This window comes from Oculina patagonica, chromosome 3 (genome assembly GCF_052425735.1).
Source record: "Oculina patagonica isolate OP01 chromosome 3, crgOcupat, whole genome shotgun sequence".
Taxonomy (NCBI): Eukaryota; Metazoa; Cnidaria; class Anthozoa; order Scleractinia; family Oculinidae; genus Oculina; species Oculina patagonica.
In genome coordinates, this window is record NC_135760.1 from 18,574,690 (window position 1) to 18,593,512 (window position 18,823).

The 18,823-nt window shown below is 40.2% G+C and overlaps 2 protein-coding genes across 3 annotated transcripts in view; one reads left to right on the forward strand and one right to left on the reverse strand.

Moving 5' to 3' along the window:
* The window catches only part of LOC144645403 (ketosamine-3-kinase-like), a 36,010-nt gene extending 34,759 nt beyond the window's left edge, over positions 1-1,251 (reverse strand). The window contains 3 exon segments of the mRNA XM_078504976.1: positions 705-788; positions 880-970; positions 972-1,251. Of these exon segments, the coding sequence (XP_078361102.1) occupies positions 705-788; positions 880-970; positions 972-1,036 (240 nt within the window). The 5' untranslated portion in view covers positions 1,037-1,251.
* On the forward strand, positions 1,129-18,671 carry LOC144645268 (uncharacterized). Of its 2 annotated transcripts, none has more exons than XM_078504774.1 (23): positions 1,129-1,504; positions 2,284-3,455; positions 4,064-4,130; positions 4,412-4,473; positions 5,148-5,405; positions 5,969-6,126; positions 6,559-6,661; positions 7,749-7,920; positions 8,392-8,517; positions 9,293-9,406; positions 10,091-10,434; positions 11,084-11,269; positions 11,922-12,025; positions 12,844-12,937; positions 13,022-13,195; positions 13,828-13,897; positions 14,289-14,400; positions 14,580-14,750; positions 15,496-15,661; positions 16,081-16,221; positions 16,800-16,873; positions 17,303-17,498; positions 18,221-18,671. In XM_078504774.1, the coding sequence occupies exons 1-23, from the start codon at positions 1,369-1,371 to the stop codon at positions 18,356-18,358; spliced, it is 4,338 nt and encodes a 1,445-aa protein (XP_078360900.1). In that variant the 5' UTR covers positions 1,129-1,368; the 3' UTR covers positions 18,359-18,671. The 2 variants fall into 2 exon arrangements, with proteins under 2 accessions (XP_078360900.1, XP_078360899.1); XM_078504773.1 differs by having other exon boundaries at positions 1,130-1,504; positions 11,081-11,269.
* The last annotated feature ends 152 nt before the right edge of the window (positions 18,672-18,823 follow it).

Consider the following 18,823-nt stretch of genomic DNA (forward strand, 5'->3'; position numbering starts at 1 on the left):
AAATTAAAGACAAGGACATCAGATCATACCAATTGTTGTTAATAAATCAAGGTCGTGTCCTTGTAAATTAAAGTACTTGCCTCTTTGACTAGGAAATCTGGAAATTTTTCTTTTACATTTCGAAAAAAAATGGGTCGGTCGGGCGATGGGAAACGAAACATTTTATTGGGATGGACTTAGCGGACCTCTCGGGAAACAGAGGTTCACTTTAATCGGGTCAAAAGGTCAAGTCTTTCTGTTGTGATTGGTAGATTTCGATCCATTTTGTTTGTTTCTGTTTTCATGGTTCGTTGGCTGTCGCCATAATTATGATTGACGGCAGCGAAAAACGCAATCGTTTGTTGGATTTTAAATTTCAGAGTTCGCATTTCACTGAAAACCGCAATAAAGTTTCTACATCTCAGCAAATAAAATTCAGAAATAGTTCTAGAGTTCTTAAAGCAAAATTAAACTAGACAGCTTATAAAAGGCACCTCACATCTACGCAGGCTATTACAGCAAGGCGCCCAAAAGTGTGACCACTTTTAATTTATTCACATTCTTTCGTGCAGATTTAATCCACTCAAAAGCCGTGGATAGCCTGCAGTTGACCTCTGATTGGATTAAATCTGCACAAAAGAATGTGAATAAATTGAAAGTGGTCACACTTTTGGGTGCCTTGCTGTAAAGCTTATGTGATTTTTAAAAAAATATTTGAAGCCCACCTTAATTGGCTTAGGCACTCGCATAGTGTTAGTTCGTAAAATAGCTTCTAGGCTGTCAAATTCACCGTCGAACATTTTCCTAGCCTGAAAGAAGACAGTGAACACAAATTAAGTAAACATTTCTGCAATTTTTGAAAAGGAGATTCCCCTGCGGCGAAAGAACTGCTATAAATACCTCCGATTTTTCGTTGACTTTGACGAAAACGTTGCCATGATCAATCTCATAGCTTTTTCCTTCATTTATACAACCACCACCAGCAAACCCATTTTGTGGTGTGCAATTCTTTCTTCAAAACTTCCTCGAGTTTCAAAGGATGCGAAGCCTTCGCCATGTTTGAAACCGCGATAATAATGGTCAGCGCATTCAGTTTTGCGCATGCGAAGAAATGGACCAGTTTGTAAACTTTGAAAAATGGCGCGTTCCTTCGTAAAAATTCCAATGGTTTCGCTTTGATGGTTTCGCCGTTGTTTTAATAACTAAAATGCTTTGACTGCAGTCCAGAGAGCAAATTAAAAGATGTGATTAAGTTTCTGGATAGATCGGTTTATTTTGTGATCGAAATCGGCAATCAACTGGCCAACACATGCAGGATTTGCATAGGAGAACGTTTCGCATGGTTTGGAGGACTTCTTGAACTCGATTAGACAAGGGAATGAGTAAACTATGGAAAGTTTCAAAACCATTGACGGTAGTATAATAACGCAGAAGGAAAACAATCCATCTCTGGCAAAAGATGAAAGGGATCGAAGTGCGCAAGAGGGAAACTCAAATTTAAACTTCGTTCCTCAACTAGCTGGGGGTAGGTATTTACGTGTAATGTGCATGTTTGGAGTGATCAGTGGTTAAAAATCGATAATCGACTACATTTTTTATGAATCCGCACATTGACAATGGGTAATCGCTAAAGAAATGATTGCGCATCTTTTTGTGATATTTGATCTAGATTACTAATCAAGTTCCAATATCAATCGACTGCTGGGCGAAGGACCGCGGTCACGATCAGCCTTTTTGTGATCAATGAAAATTGTATTTTTGTTTGTGGAAAGTCACGGGAGGGAACCATGAAATTTGGTTGGAGGACACCCCTTGGAAAGGGGAATATGGAACCTAAATTCCAACTCTTTGCCAGACCTAAATATGTTATTTTCCAAACCATACCTCGTAAATTATTTCCATAGTACATCATTTTCATATACACCTTCAGACCAGTAAACTCTGTACCTGTTTTCAGACCTGGCTGTTTGTGTTTCTGATGTATTCACGGTCACATGAAGTGATAGATGAAAATCCCGCCCCCAAAAGAGATAAACAGGTTTATGTATAATGTGCATATTTTCTTGAGGGTCCCCCAAAACCAGACCCTATTTCAGAGCTAAATGATATAATCTTTGACCCATTTTTAGACCAAAGTATCTCAAAAGCTACACACCAAGGCAAGAGTACCCACCTGTCAGGCCATAGTTACTGTTGTTTACTAACTTGTAGGGGGGGGGGGGGAGACTGAAGCTTTGAAGAGAGAAAAGTAACATGTATTCCTTACAACTGTTAATAAAAGTGTGTTTTCTTGTCTTATGAAAGTGACAAAATCTCAACAACCTTTGAAGGTCAGGAACATGGCAACACAACCACAGAATCAAAAACCTCATGATCAGGCACAACTCTTGGAGAAGTTTAGGAAGCTGCGTCAATGGCAACAGCAACAACAAGAGAGTATGTTCCGTCAACAACAACAGCAAATGGAAACATTAAAGATGGAACAAAATAAACTTCAGAGCATCTTGGCAGCTCAGAAAAGACTTCAAGAACAGCAAACAACCTCGAGTCTGACAGTGCACTCTCCAGATTTAGTAATGACGTCAAGTAAGGCTGATACTGTGAGACAGAGTCCAGTGACTGCACAAAGTCAACCGCAACAAATAGTGAGGGCGCCGATGGCAATGGGTATGACGTCAAGGGCAGAAATTGAAAATGATGGTTATGAGCTTGTAGGACATAAATCTAATGCCTTGCCGAGATCTATACCTACATCTTCAGCACCACCAGTTACAATGAGTCAAGAAGATTTGGAATTACAAATGAGACCTGCTGGTTCACAGCAGTATAATGGAGCCACAGAAAGGCTTGAAGGAAGTTTAGCTTCTTTTAATGAGACCGTTTATCCTATGATGTGGAACTCATCAAACTACCGTCTTCCTCTGGGTTCAATTCCTCTTTCTTCTGCACCAATGGCTGTACCTTTACAAGGGCAGCCTGTTCGTGGTTCAGCAAATTCAAGTAACTTTGTACCCAATGTAGGAATTAATCTCAATAGACTCACTGAAGTCCCTTCAAGTTTTCAGAGTTCAGCTTCAACTCAGGAGCTGGGAAGATTACAGGGGTATCTTCCTGGAACAAATAGTCCAAGCCATTTAGAAATGAATGCGAGAGAGAGTGCAAACATAGCTCATCCTTACAACAGAGGTCCAGTTATGACACAGGAGTTAGAAGGATTGTGGAGTCACAGTGCTGGCACAAAAAACCCAGCCGACATTGACTTTCAAGTTGATGAACAATCAGAGGCGGACACCATGAGTGGGGTTTACCCTCTTTACGATTCTGAGCCCGAGATGTGTGCAAATGAGATGGATGAAGTAAATGAGGAAGACGGTTTTGATACAGAATCAGACGCTGAGGAAGATCTGGAAGAAACTAGTGAAAGGAATGCAACTGTAATAGAATTAGGGGCTCATCCTAAAGATGTGGAAGGAATGGTGAGTTCTAAGAGTATGTTGTGCAGATACAAATTCTTTTTGCTAGGCTCAATACATTTGATTTTTTAGTACTACTGGTAGTTGGGAGAATTTGTCTTTCTCTGTGGACTAGAAGAGGTATTCATGTCTTGGATCTTATAATCATGGTGATTGAAGATTAATAAGATCCAAGACACGAATACCTCTTCTAGTAATAGTCGCTGGACAAGTGACAACATGTTTTTCCCCAAACAGAACAAATTGTCATTCCCACCTGGCAACATCTGTAATCAAACAACCGTGCCAACGAACACGACAATTGAGACCATAAAATGCTCAGCTTGAATCCGCTGTCATAGCTAAACTACAAGTTTGTTGTGGATCCACGAGCCAAGATGTAATTTATCATCAATAAAAGGACAAACACATACATGTAAATAACTGACATCAATTTGTTAAACTTAAAACCATCTCCACTTTAGATAAATGAATTTTAGGTGATGATTCACAACAGAATACCCTCAGTAGCTCTGGGAGTGCTTGGTCTTATTGAAGCTGTGTCTGTTCAACTTATTCAATGACAGACATGTAATTACAGGTGGCATGTCAATTTACGTTTTTCTTGTCAGAATGAAAAGCATCTGGACCAGAGCAATACCGAAGTTGATGACGAAATGCCTATCAAGCCAGGCATAGGTAAAACTATAAAAACTGTAGTAAGCAGTTACTATAAACTTGTAATAAAAATATTATGATTCTGTCAGGGCTGAACCAACTGAAGCTGATTCTGTCTTACCTGTAAGACCATTTTAAGCGCTTAGATTATTAATGATTCTGATTGTTTATTTCAGTAGACCTCAGGTAGTTGACCTTTGTGGTGATGTTTTGTTTTTGCTACAAGTGCTTAACGCCTTTTATAGTTTATCCTCTGTCCACCTGTCCCAGTTGTCCATTTACATGTGGCATATTTGTTTCAGGAGGAGGATCTTCTGCTAAGACATTTGAGGAACTTTTAGAACTGCAACTCAAGCTTGATGAGGTTAGTGCTATGTGTTTCCTGACTGCTTGGCTGTTTGTACTGGCATTGTAGGAGGAGGATTATGTAACTGTAGCCCTTTGCAATATTCTTTGCTAGATGTATAGCCATGCAATGCTTGCAGAAGACTTTGTTGCTGTTGCCTCTTGCACGCATTGCTGGCCTATGCTGCTAGCCAATGTAGGTTGTTCACTATGGATTATAGATTAGACGTGTATTTAGACTTGTATAAATCTTTGAATTTCTTCAAAAAGTATTTTGCCTTGTTGATACTAACAGTAGATTTTGTAAACCATTGTGAAAGCAAACATCACAAATGTTAATGAACAACATGAACCTAACTACCGGTATGCAACATTTGTGTTTGTGATAGCATTAAGCAGTTTAGTGAAAGCAGATTTTATGGATTCTCCTTTAGGCAAGTTTGAACCACTGTGTGCTAGCCCTGAGGCCTTTCTCAGTGGCCTTACTTCATCTGTCAAGTAAAGAGTAAAAAAATGCCACTTGCCCATTCACTCGCAAGTGTTGGATAAAATCCACTAGCCCGGTAGAAAAATCCACTAGTCCCAGGGTTTCAGCAGTATACATGCTATTCAGAGTTGACTTTTTTATTGAGCAGCTAGCCTAATTATTTACAAATAAAAATATTGTGTGTTGAATCAAATTCTCTGATCAAGGCTTCCAAAGCAGTAACAAAAACCCAAAGTCCAAGTCAAAAGCCACAGAGAACATTTCTACGAAAAGGTCAAGGGCTTGCTAGATTCAAAGGAAAATCAGCCTCAAATAAGACAGGAACTCAGGGTCAGGAATCTGCTGGGCAGTCTGTGGCAGTGCAGCAGAGAAAGGAAAAGAAGGCTGGGAGTGCTGTGTCTGGTACATCTCAAGGAAATAATAAACAAAGTTCAATGAGTGGAGGCCCTGTGGCACAGACCAGGGTAAGTTCATTTTGGTATTGGAAAATTTCAATGAGAAAGTTCCATTGTGTGGAATACCCAAAAATGAAGACATGGGACTTAAGTGGGCGAGTGCCTGCACCTACTTCAATCCCTGCAATATTCCCTTAGTAATGGAAACTGGGAGAAACTGAGAAACATTTTCCAACATTTCATAATACTTTGTAATAGGAATAGCACAAAGAAGCGACCACTATGGAAAGGGGCATGAACCAGGAGTGTAAGGTACAAGAAGTGGGGGGTTTAGACACCCCCTGCACCCTCCCCCCTGCCCCCCCCCCCACACACACACACACACACACACTACATGAATATAAGGGTTTTCTTGTATAGAAAAAGAAAATTATGCTGATTGTTTGTTTGCCCTTGGCTGCTCTATCTATCACAACTATTAATCAATTAATCAAATCAAATTAATGATTTATTTTCCTTTGCATTGAAAAATAAGTTGAGGTGCATGGCAAGTCCAGAGATTTTATCTTTAGCTAAGAGGCTGGTCATGAACACTGTAAGATATTGCATTTATTGTTTGCTGTTTTTGACAGGTCACACGTAAAGTGGCATCTAAGAGTCCTCAGGTTGTGGTGACAGAAGCAACTGAACCAGCTACATTTGGGAAGGCACTACAATCCCGAGGTTCCATGGCCTCAAAAACCCAAGCAGCAGCCATAACGGTTACCAAATCTTTAATGATGCCACCAAGGTATAATGTCCTGGCAGAATGATGGTGATTTTCCAAAAAACACTGTACAGTCAACTCTCTTTTAATGGACACCTCTGTAAGATGGACTCCTCCATAAGACGGACACCTGGTGTTGGTCCCGTCCCTGCTGTTTTTCAGTCATTTTACTGTAACTTAACACCCTATATGACAGACACCTCTCTAAGATGGACAGTTGGAGCCGGTCCCAAAGGTGTCCATTTTAGAGAGAGTTCAATTTTACCCTTGGTACAAGTCGGATTTTCCTTTGTGTTATTTCATTATCATATATTACCATACACCAGAACAAAGGAAGACACCAATGGTACAGAGGGGAAAATTTAACCACAACATGTACATTGAAATGTTGGCATCTTATTGCCTTTTAAACTGCTGTCAGTCTGGGTTATTTTCTATTTGAACTTTTTTTTGTAGTGCCGTATCCACAAGAGCAGAGGAGAGCGATCCACCCGGTTTGCTTAACAGTATTGATGCTTCGTTTCAAATGAGATTACAAGAATTGGAAGAGAAACAAGAGGTACAAAATTACGTAAGGAACCACATACAGCTGTTCGCATTAACTGAGACATGTCATTTTTTAAAGGGGCAGTATCATGAGCATCACTTCGAAAAGTCAAAAGTCAAAAGAAATAATTACATTGATGGGAACCTAAAAATAATGGTCTAGCTTTGTTAAAATTACTATAACAGTCCACTTAAGTAACAAAAGAGGTATTATCATGAATTGTACAGGCACGAGATTTCAATCAAAAATTGAAAACGTCTGGCAGACATTTTCAAACTCTGCCCATAGGCCATATGTCTTGAATAAATCGTTAAAAACTCATTACATTTTGCTCTCCTTTGAATGATTCACTAACTATTTTCACCTTGGTGTTCTAGGCGCATCTTGTGAATGGGCAAAGCTTTTTAGTCATAATTTTAGCTCCGTTATGGCCACAAATGCATCAAAATCACTTTAAGCTGCCCCTTTTAAGCCTGGCACACATTGGAAAGTTTTTATCTCCAGTCACCTTGCCTGATGTGTTGGCGTTGTGTGGCAATGTTGCATGAACTTGCATGTAGATACATCAGCATTCGCGGGCTACACATTAGGTGGACGTTTTACACTCCTAATGAAAAGTGACAAAACTTACTTGTACATATTGTCTACTACTTTTGAGTCCCAAGGTTCACATGAAATTTCCCCTATTGTGCCTTTCAATAAGAAGTGAACTCCAAAGTTCAAAACCCAATGAAGGATTGCATTTTTTGCTGCCATCAATCATAATTACTGCGACAGCCAACGAACCTTGAAAAAAGGAACAAACAAAATGGTTCAAAATCCACCAATCACAACTGGCAGTCGTGACATTTTGAATTGGTTTAAGTGAACGTCTCTTTCCTGAGAGGTACTCTGCTTAGATGATTGATGGCAGGGAAACACATGTACGTAGCATTTGATTGAACAAAGTCCGCATGTCATTGAAAGGTGCAGTAAACTGCCTTACACTGTCACACTGACAGTGTAAAGTCTTGATTAGGAAAAAAATGTCTAAGTTTTCTATTAACTCCTGTGTGTTGAAACTGAAGGACATGTACACCTTATTTTTTCTCGAATGTAGATGGAAGAAGAGGAGCTTGAAGAATTTGAGCTTTTGGAACAAGCTGCGGCAAATGCTTCCTTCTCATCCAACTCTTCAGTGGTGGTCAAAGTGTTGGCCAAAGCTAGAGGAAATTTGCAGGACAGTAAAACTGTCATTAGTGGACGAGGTGTAGACGGTGCCAATAACAGAGGTGAATGTACAGACTAAAGTTTTGTGATTTTAGGTTGTGCATGGGCAGAAACTAATCCTAATATTCCTTCCTAGTCTTACTTATTTTTCTTTCTATCTTCATAGCTATTTCTTTTTGTCACTTCACTTATAGTGTGTCGACTGCCAAATGCACCTCGCACTTGTAAAAGTGTGCTGGACATTGGGAGATGATTGAAAGTTGATAACAAAACTCATAGTCCAAGAAATGAGAAATTCATGGTGGCAGTTTGAACAAGCAAAATTAAACGCAACTTCTTGCAAAACACATAATGATACACTCTAACCTTAACTCTGTATCTGCTAACACCGATTTAAAAAATGGTTCTAGTGCGTCCAATGTTCCTGCATTACATGTACGCAACATTTTCCCACTAGCTCACGTATGCCTTACTGCCTACCTCTTTGTTCAAGTATAGGAATGCTTAGTTAGTCTTCAATCTCTTTTTTCCAGGTCCAGGAGGAATTCTTAGTCCTGTAGACACAGGTTATGGCAGTGGAGATGCTAAAGTAGCTTTATCGGTCGATTATCCTGGACACACTGGTATAGAAGGTCACATGAATGAACTTCAGGAAAATGGTAATTGTTAAATTTGTTGGGTAAAAAGTGATAAAGCTGTGAAGGAACAGATACGGTTCGTAAGTGACGAACTTCTTTGTGCCCTCATCGCCTGGCTGTTTGGCAGAGTATTGCTACTGTACAGTCAACTCTCGCCTTGCGGACACCTCGCTATTACGGACACTCGCTATTACGGACAAAATGCAGATCCCCGGTGAAAGCCATAAAGGTTTGGCTGGAAATGACTCCTGCTATTACGGACTCTTGCTATTACGGAATAACGGACACTTTTGTGGAACCAACATGACAATTTTATTGTTTTGCCTCTCGATAAGGCGGACACAATGAACTTCTCATCTGACTTAATTACATAAAATTGCAGTCCGTTGCTCGTTATTTGTCAAAACACACTTCAAAAGACTTCTGAATATCTACTTTGCATTAATTCCTTCAGTGGCTGTACAACAGACTTCGCTTTTTCACTTCAACTTGCGCCTTTTCACTCCAGACCTTATCGGAAGAATCCAGCCCCCATCCTACTATCGTAACGTCTGCTTAGCAGTTTTACCATTGTTGATAATCCCGTCGTAGTCCGTATGTTATCGGCACTTCTGTTTTCACACCCCGCTTTTACGGACTCTGACTTTTACGGACACTAAACGACGTCCCGAGCGTGTTCGCTATAGCGAGAGCGGTCTGTATTTGGTGAATAAAGGGCGTTATTGCATGTTACAATGTACATTAATGATACAATAAAGGGTTCTTCACTAAATCTCTTTTTGTTCTCCAAAAACAGATAGCGAGGATGAAGGTAGTGATGTGACACTGCAGGAAATGAGCTTGGACAGTGCTTTAGAACCAGATGATAGTCGTGATGACAAAAGACAAACAGCCGGAGAGCAGCAGAAAGGTTTTAGCTTTGTGACATTTTGTTATAACTTGAATAAAATGCGTATTTCTTCGTGCGCTGTACGACCCGAAGAATTCCAATCTGATGACGTAGCCCTTGGTGCCCAAGTTTTTAAAATTTTCGCGCGCATGTAGCAGTCAATCACATTTACATGGGTTGGATCTAAAGTAAGATTTTCTCACGGGAAGAAGACACCTTTAAAATAAGTATACTTTTAAATTTACGTATTAGTACATGCCAAGTGAAATCAAATGAAACGTTTTATTCCTTAATCGTGTTATTATTGCCTTCATCACAACTTTCCATTTACTCCTAAGTCAATCCATCTCGAAACATCTTTTTAACTTGCATGTGTCTCAGTAAAAGCAAAACATAACAAAAATTTTCTTGTTTTACTTTCTGTTCATCTTCAGTTGCTTTTTTCTGTACAAAGAAATCGCGAAAAATTAAGTGACTTGATTTGAAGTAGTAAGGTAGTAGTAAGGTATACCTCCAGTCATTTAAGTCTTCACCCTTTTTCCTGAGATAAATAATAAAGCTGCGTGCTGCATATCTTGCGCTCTGTTTTCTGGGCAATTGGATAAATGCAAAGACAAGCCATGAGCTAATGTAAAATGGCTATGAGCAAAAGGCTCATATACCCTTTAACGTCTTGTCATAATGTTTTTTTTTTATTTGTTCTAGCTCCTTTGTTCCATGAACCAACTTCATCACTTGAAATTGAGGACGACTTCAATGACGAGGAGGCATGGGGAGCGATAAAGAAGCAAGTAGGGACCCATCCAGGGCATGTTAAGAACAGGATCGAAGACGATTCTGATGACGATGATGATGATAGCGATGTAACAATCAGTGACATCTTCCCTCTTGTGACCTCCACCCCACCTGCACATCTAAAAGGTGGCCAGCCTCAGAGGAGCACAGCGCCTGGAAGCAGTGAAGCTGATGGCCTGGCAGCATCAACACCACCAACATCTGCCCTTGTTACCAAGCTGTTTCCACAGTTAAAGCCGAAACAGAAAGCCGTTGTAAGTGGTCTTAACTTTTGCAACTGAATGTCTTTTCCCAAATTCAAAGCTACATGTATTCTTGACGACTGAAGGTCTTTTCCCCAATTCAAAGCTATTGACTGAAGGTGCTATTAAACTAACTAAAGCCAGGTTTCGTGCAAAACATCTTGCAGTTTTGTTACGCAGTTATGTGGCAAATTGTACAATGTACGTAACGAAATGTTTATTAGACAGTGTAACGCAGATTAGGCAACGCATAAAATTCTTTGCAAAGCTGTGAACAGTAGCGTTTTATTTTAGTTCGACCTTTTGCCGTAACGAAGATGAAAAAATGTTAATAGCAGTCACTGCGCAAGTTGTTAAGCCATGTTCCACGATAAATCGCTCAGTGTGTGGTTTCTTTTCAAAGGGGATTTTATTCATCCTGTTTGAAATTTAAAGTTTTGAAGTTGCGTTCTTCTGCTCTTCTTACTTGAACAGGATGATCAAAAGTCTTTTGACAAGAAATCAGTCACCAAGCGAAACAAGAGAGGTTGAACAAACATCACGTTTCAAGCTACGTTTCGCAAAACTGATCAACATTCGATAAGATCCGCAGCCATTTGGCAAACGTTTAATCCACCTTTGGTACTAGTGTAATGATTCGTTGCTTTTCTCGCTGCAGCAGCCTGCTAGCAAACAAGTGGCCAGTGACGTCCCTAACGCCCAGTCTGGGCAAGAGAAGAAGGAAGAGCCTGTAGACACAATTCAGAGTATGGCGGTGAGGGAGAAACTCAAAGAACTGGAAACTGAGATTGACAAGTTTAGAGCTGAGAACGCAGCTTTGGCTAAGATGAGAAGTGAAAGAGAAGAGGTGAGAGGAGAAATGTTTTGTTACGCAGTTAAGACAAGCAAGGAAAATCAGTTTTTAAAAAGAAAATAGCGTCGTTCTCATAGGAGGAAGGTTAAAGGGGCTAGGTCACGGTATTTTAGGTAATTCTATTTATTTTCGTCAATTAAGAGCTCTAAACTTCAAATTGGCAGAGCAAAAGTCTTTTATTGGCAAAATCACGGCCACATAACAAACAAGGATGATTTTTGAGCATTGTAAATGACACTTTCATACATAAACTTGAAAAAAGTCGGGCCGACGTTTTTCAAGTTTACCCGAACGCAATCCGTTTTAATCTTCTCGAATTTTGCCCATACATGCCGCTTTTTGGTCTTTCTGTGTTTCTTTTGAGTCCTTCTACAGTTTTAAGCCGTTAGTGTGATATTTCAGTTAATTTTATGACCAGTTGGTCAGTGCCGAAATTGCGTAAAATTGCGTGACACAGACATAGCTCCCTTAATCGTGTATCATTAGCTACTGTAGCATTAGCATTTTTCCTAATTTTTACCAATTATTGCTTGAAGCCTCCTTCGATGTATTCGAACTTGGTTCTCCAGAGCAGGGCAAACCATGTTAAATTCTTTTTGGTATTTGTTGCCCCTACATGTTATAGAGACGGTTTGTTGTTCCACAGGGCTTGAAAACACTCCAAAGTGAAATTGCCGCCTTCGAGAAACAGAAAACAGAGGAACTTGAACGATTAGAACAGTTCAGAGAGGAAGAACTCCGAAAGTTACGGTATGTGCTCTTGACAATACATTTTGCAACTGCTGATATTAGACATCTAATAGAGTTTTTTTTAACCTCTCGGAGAAAAATTACCAAGCGAAATTGTAACGACGAAAAAAAAACTGCTCAGTGGGTAGGAATCAGGGGGGGGGGAGGGCAGATTTTGCACCAACTTTACTGTTTGTCCAAAAAGTCATTCATTGTTGGGTTAACCCTTTCAGTGCTGAATTTCTCCAAAAACTGGGTTTTTTTCTACCGTTAAACTGAATTTTTGATGGTACGATCCTGAATTTCCCTTAACTTTGCTTAAAAAGCACTTTTCCACAATGCAGCAAGATTTTGAGGAAGATTCCATTAAAAATTGTACAAAAATGTACTTTGGTGCATGCGCATAAGCCAAAATTTGGACTTTTCCATTTTTTTTCTTGCTCCTTTTCCTTTCGTTTCTCTTGGCTTTGTTATTTCCACTACTTTCTACTGTATCCATCCTTCCTTTAGACCAAAAAAGTTTTGATAAAAACATTGGTAAACCCTGTCAAGAGGACCTCGATCTTTTACAGGTGTTTTGGCCTTTTTAAGCACCGATTTTGCACTAAAAAGTGATTGACTTTTTCTCGATTAGCTCTGTTAGGATGCGACCGATACGCAAAATGAATAGTTCTTTGAAAAGGTCAAACCTAGCTCTATCAGATGCTTATCACCAAAATCTGCTGACTTTTAAATTAATGACGTCACAAGTGGTTCATTGACTGCTCCTCCAAATGTCGACAAAAGTCGACTTTAGCACTGAAAGAGTTAAAATAAGATATTCAACTTTTGTTTTGTAGCCGTGAAAGACGAGTGTTTGAAAAATACCAGAAAGCCGCCCGTTCAATGCCAGACAAGAAGGAGCGAGATGAAATCGAGAGCCTGCGAGGACAGGTACTAAATAAAACTACAAGAAACAATAAATTTAAACAAAATTTCTATCAAAACTTATTTAAACTTATGCTATTCTTTCCATAGATAGCGGAGTTACAAGAAGAGCTTAAGCGACGTGAATCACGTTGGTCAGCGGCATCGACACGTACCCGTCAGAGGATTGAGGCATTGGAGCAACAGAACAAAGAACTACAAGATGAAGTCAAGCTGTTAGAGCACTATCGATTGCAACAGTGGAGAGAAGATGAACAGGCTAAGGTAGCATGATTACTATTAATTAAGTCTTTGTTTGCCTAGCTAAATTGTTAACTAACGATTATTCCACGAGTGCGCGTTGGATCACTGATGAGATGGTAGATAGCCAACTCGGCGCTACGCGCCTCGTTGGCTATAACGATCTCATATCCAACAAGCGCGAGTGGAATAATTGTTTTATTAAAAACGCCCAAAGAATTGCAATATTTGATCTCCCCAGCTGTTTTTGTTGACGCGTATCGGCTGTCATATTGTGGTCAATGGTATATGAGCTCATATACCATTGCCTGTTAACCAATCAAAACCCAGGAATTGCAATATACCATTGCTAGTTTTTAATAACTGCGGTTAGTCTTGAAATACGAGAATAGCTGACATTCTAGCTGTATTTAATTCAGTCGTTAGACTGCGAGATACCTTTTTTAAGAGGGGCCTGAAGTGGTAAAATGGGAACTGAGATCTGGCAAATTTTCACTGGGAAAATGAGAGTTCAGTCACTGGAACTGGGAATTAAAAACAAAAAAAAACAATGCAACTGGGACTGGGAAATGGGATTTATACCGGCTCCCCCTTTCAGGACCCTTCTTAAATAATAAAGGATTTAACGAAACGAAATAAATTGTGTCTATTGGCAGGCAATAGAGATAGAGGAATCCAGACCGAAGAAACCATTACAACGAAAAACAGCCAAGACATCTGAAGAAGGTAACGCTATCTTACAGGCCAAGCGATTCTTCCAAAAAGGAAAGTTTCCAGGCCAGTTATGAAGTTCAATTTTTCTGCAGTCATTTCCCAACAAAACTGTATCGTATACAAAGGTCGACCTGGTGCAACTAACCTGTACTTGACGCAAGATACGTTTAAATTAATTCTATTATTTGATTGCTCGGTTTACTTTATTCGTGACTTTCATTCGTCCAGAATGTCACGCACTTGTTTCTCTTTTAGAGCATTATTGCACTCAACCGGGGACTATTGCATTACAAGTGTGCCATGTGACGAATTTGGCCGATGATTTAACAGAGACATTGTGTTGTAATAAATGTAGCAAAACTCGATATCTTGCTATTCAGTTTGTTATTGTTTTCTTTCTCAGAATCAGGACCCAGGCTTCCTCTCCGTCACCGATCCCCTCCCATGATACCAGCTCTGGTCGAAGCAGTTCCCAGGTCGACTCCGGAAAATGCAACCGGTGATTCTGAGAACAGGTGAAGTCCTGTCATTCACTTTAACTGAATTTTGCTGTCTGTGCTTCAATGAGTGTAGTTACTAACAGTTACGCAATTAAGAAGTTTGTTTACTTAAAAGGACTGCTGCTTTGTTTGGCGACAGTTTCTGAACTCGTGAACTGACAACTCAAAACCACTTTTCTTAAATTCTTTTGCAGGTTGCTCCCTGCTAGTATAGATGCAAACAATAATCAAGCTGAGATGCCTCGTCAGGACGAAGATGCATCAATAGATGTGCTTTCTAAATCGAGCGAAGAAATACCTCAAATAAACTCTAACGACAAACCTCAAGAAGATGTTAGCCAAGAAATCCGGAAATCCAAACGAAGGTCAGTGGTACTGAAAACTACTTTGTAGCAAACCTTAGGAATCAGCCAGAGTAAAGCCTCGCTCTCGAAAAAGAGTCACGTGATCCATGTAGTGTCTGATTGGTTGTTTCTTGCGCGCGAAAATTCGAAGCCGAAAAACAACCAATCAGAGACAATCAGAGACAATCTCTGTAGTGCAACGTCATCAGAATGGAATTTTTCGGCTCTTTTCTCAGAAGTCTATCGAGCGGAGCGCAAGAACTGAAAAGTCCACATTTGTTTTAGTTTACCGAGTCTTATCCTGATCGTCAAAGGCACTCAGGATTTAAACAGCAGGAAATACAGTGTTCATAAATACTGCAGCAGCTATTGCTTTGAAAGTCTGAGCACTTGTAGCCTTTAAGTGAAATGGGCCTTTTTGACGAGATTTCCCCACAAATCCACCACAACAGTATAACATTTATACATTGGCTGATTTGACAGGACAAATCTGACTAACAACGGAATTCTGTTCTCGAATATGCCGGTCTGGCCGGCCAGTACTGACTAAGGGTAAGCGCCCTTATACTGGATTTCCACTGACGCGTAATTTTTTACGTGTGTTTTCGTACGTGAAAAAATTTAGAGACAATGTATGAACGACCTGCGTAAACGTTTACGCAAGTCGTTTATACATCGTCTCTAATTTTTTTCACGTACGAAAACACACGTAAAAAATTACGCGTCAGTGGAAATCCACTTTAACTTACCGTTTTTCACTCAGTAGCCCACGGCGCAGAAGCAAGACACCAGACAGCAGTGAAAAAATAAAACGAAACGTTCACTTCCAGGATGAGGAGAAAAACGACCAGGATGGCCCAAGGGAACACAGCAATTTAAGTGAGAGAATAGCTAGGCCAGATCCACGAGAAATACTGCATCCCGATGGAAAGGTAATATTAGTGGTGGATTCTGAGGAGCTCGAAAAAAGGGAGCAAGAACGGTCCCCTCCCCCCTCCTCCTTCCCCTCGAGGAGAGGGGAGAGTGAAGGTGGGCCGTTTTGTAAAATGGTTTTAGGGAGTGAACGTAAGCTAAAAATGATCTGTAGCTCCTTTCAGTTTTGGCTTTACAAACGATTCAAAAAACGTTCTAATACCTTTTCGACTTTGTTATCTTCAGCAGTGATTAATTTTCAACATCACCCTGCTATGTTTCAACAAATTGAATAAGGAATGTTAGGAGAATAAAGGTGTTGACCACCTTGGGAAAAAATCCTGACTGAAAACTAAATTCTCCGAATAAAAATCAAAGAAAATGTATGAAAACAGTAATAAGAATTTGTATTCTGATCTTGAAACTGATTTGGTTGCAGGTAGAGAAGGTGAACAGTGATGGCTCCCGCGTAATTACCTTCGCAAACGGCACAAGAAAAGACATCAGTGTTGACGGGCAAACTATCATCGTTACGTTCTTCAATGGAGACATCAAGCAGATAATGCCCGACCAGAGGGTGGTAAGGCAAACTTTGTACTTCGTAAGGTAGATATATACAGGGGGGGAGATGTTGGCTCGTACTAAGAAGTCATGTGCGGTTCTTAATCGATGCTAATGCCAAAAAGTAACCGCTCCTCACCGTGCGCCGCGCTACTCACTCGGAGGAGAAAGTTCCAGTTTAATTGTCTGAGCCCGCGATTTTCGTCACCGACGTTGCTAAGCAACATACGTATCCCTATTGCGTCATACTTTGTTGGATAATACTGAACAATCGGAAACCCTTCGAGTGCCTCAGCAAAGATTTCCAAAAGCGGCACGTTACCGACCGTGTTTGCGTCTTTTGTGGGACGCGATCCGATGTAGGCGCTACAAGAGGAGTTTAGATTCGGAAGAGAGTCTCGAGGAAACTTGTACAGTGTCGGTTTTGACGACTTTCAAGGTATAAACGTACACTCTTTAAAAGGCTAAGGTAGCATGGACGTATCACAGAGATATGTTCTCCTGCTTTTGCAACACGCAACTGTCTGAAGAGACGAATTACAGGCCTTAGGGTGAAATCAAGTGAACTATTTAACGTTTTTTTTTCTTCTGGACCAGATTTACTATTACTCAGACGCTCAAACAACACATACCACTTACCCAGACGGAATGGAGGTCTTACAGTTTCCAAGGTTTGCATTTTCATGTTGTAAAGAATACTGTTTTTTGCGCGCTTTAAATGGCTATTTTAAACCTAAGTTTTTGTTATCACTCTGCACTTTTTTGTAAATCATGCACGGACGTTTCTTTTTTAATTTTAAACTTTTGGCAACAGAACTTTCGGTCCTAGTTATTACCTAATTTGGTACACAATATCGCAATTGTTTTTCTACCTCGAGGTGAATAACGGAGATATTTACCTCGCCGAAACCAGTATTGAGTAAGGAGAAGTATATTCCGAACTTGGGCAAAGTGTGCAAATCATATCATCCAGAAACCTGTTTTTTACCGTTCTCTCGTCATTAACGTTACTCCTTTCTTATTTTTTTTCTTAGTATATACAAGTCAAGTAGGGGTTTATTTTTGTGCTTCAGAATTATTTTTGTTTCTTGTGTATTTAGCAAACAGATTGAGAAGCATTACCGTGATGGTACAAAGGAGATCATCTTTCCTGATCAAACCATCAAGTATCTGTACCCTAATGGCGCGGAGGAGTGTGTGTTTAGTGACGGTACTATACAGAAAGTTAGTGTTGAAGGAGAGAGAACAATTGAATTCCCAAATGGACAGCGGGAAACTCATACCAAGTTCTATAAAGTAAGTAGGACCATGTTGTTATTGTAAGACCAACATTTCGCAGTGTAGGAAGAAAATTGTACAGGAGAAAGATATGGTGATAACAATGATCTAGCGTTCCGAGTTCGAGCCCTGGCTCCGGTTGTTTAAAGGATGTATAACGCTATCCACTGGATAAATCGCTTTCCAATGGATAAAACAGCCAATGCTATCCACAGGGTAGTGTTTTGTGGTGGAGAGCGATATCTACCCTGCCTGGCCGGGTTCTTTGTTTTGTGTTTTTTGGCAAGACACTTTACTCTCACAGTACCTCTGTTTACCTAGAAACATAAATCATTTGGGTACCGGCCCACTGTTGGGGCAACTTGACAAATTGCTGGGGTGGGGGCAACCTGCGATAGACAAAAACGTTCCATTCAGGAGAATTAGTAAGGTCCTGCGTCGCTTGTTGCAAAGCGGAGTTTATCTCCGGCCTAGAACTGAAGTAGCCAGTGTAAACTGACAAACTGCTGGGGTGGGGAGAGGGGGTGGGGGCAACCAGCGATAGACAAGCGTCTCATTCAGGGGTAGTAGTGAGGTTCTCTGTCGCTTCTTGCAAAGCAAAGTTAATCCCCGGCCTAGAACGGAAGTAGGCGCGAAGATGGAAGACATATACAGCAATAAGCAACTGATATTTTAGTCAAATTTAGGTCTTAAGAGGAGCTAATAGTGTTTTTTTATGTTTGTTTTTCACTCTTGTCTAGAAAAGGGAGTACCCTGACGGTACAGTGAAGACCGTCTATCCCGATGGTCGTACGGAGACCCGTTATGCTACGGGACGAGTGCGGGTCAAAGATCGGGACGGGCGGGTCTTAGTCGATTCTTCAAACCAAAACAGATGACAGTAGCTGCAAACTTGAAAGGATTTCACTATATTGTATAAAGAAACACAGAAACTGTATGTTAAGGCAACTGTCTTTTTGTAGCGCAGTCGTATGTTCTTATTTTTGTACTGTTCTCTAGGCTGAAAAAGAATGTTTCGTGAAAGTGTGTTTGGTTTTCTGTAATAACTCTGAAAAATAATTATTTATCGAATCGTGCTCGTGAGCAGAGTAAATAAAGTGACTTGTCTAGATGGACGATTTGTACGTGTGAGTAAAATAAAGTTTATTTTTGAGGTCGTTCTTTATACAAAGTTCACTTGCTTGTTTTTTTGTTGTTGTTGTAATTGTTGCTGCAAGATTTGTTTGGTTGTTGCTTTTGTTTTTGTTTTGCATTCGGTCCCGGTAAGAAGGATCTAACAGTGCTGTCGGAAAATGTATAATACGGGCAACTTTTTTCTTTCAACTTGTCTCGCATTATTGTTG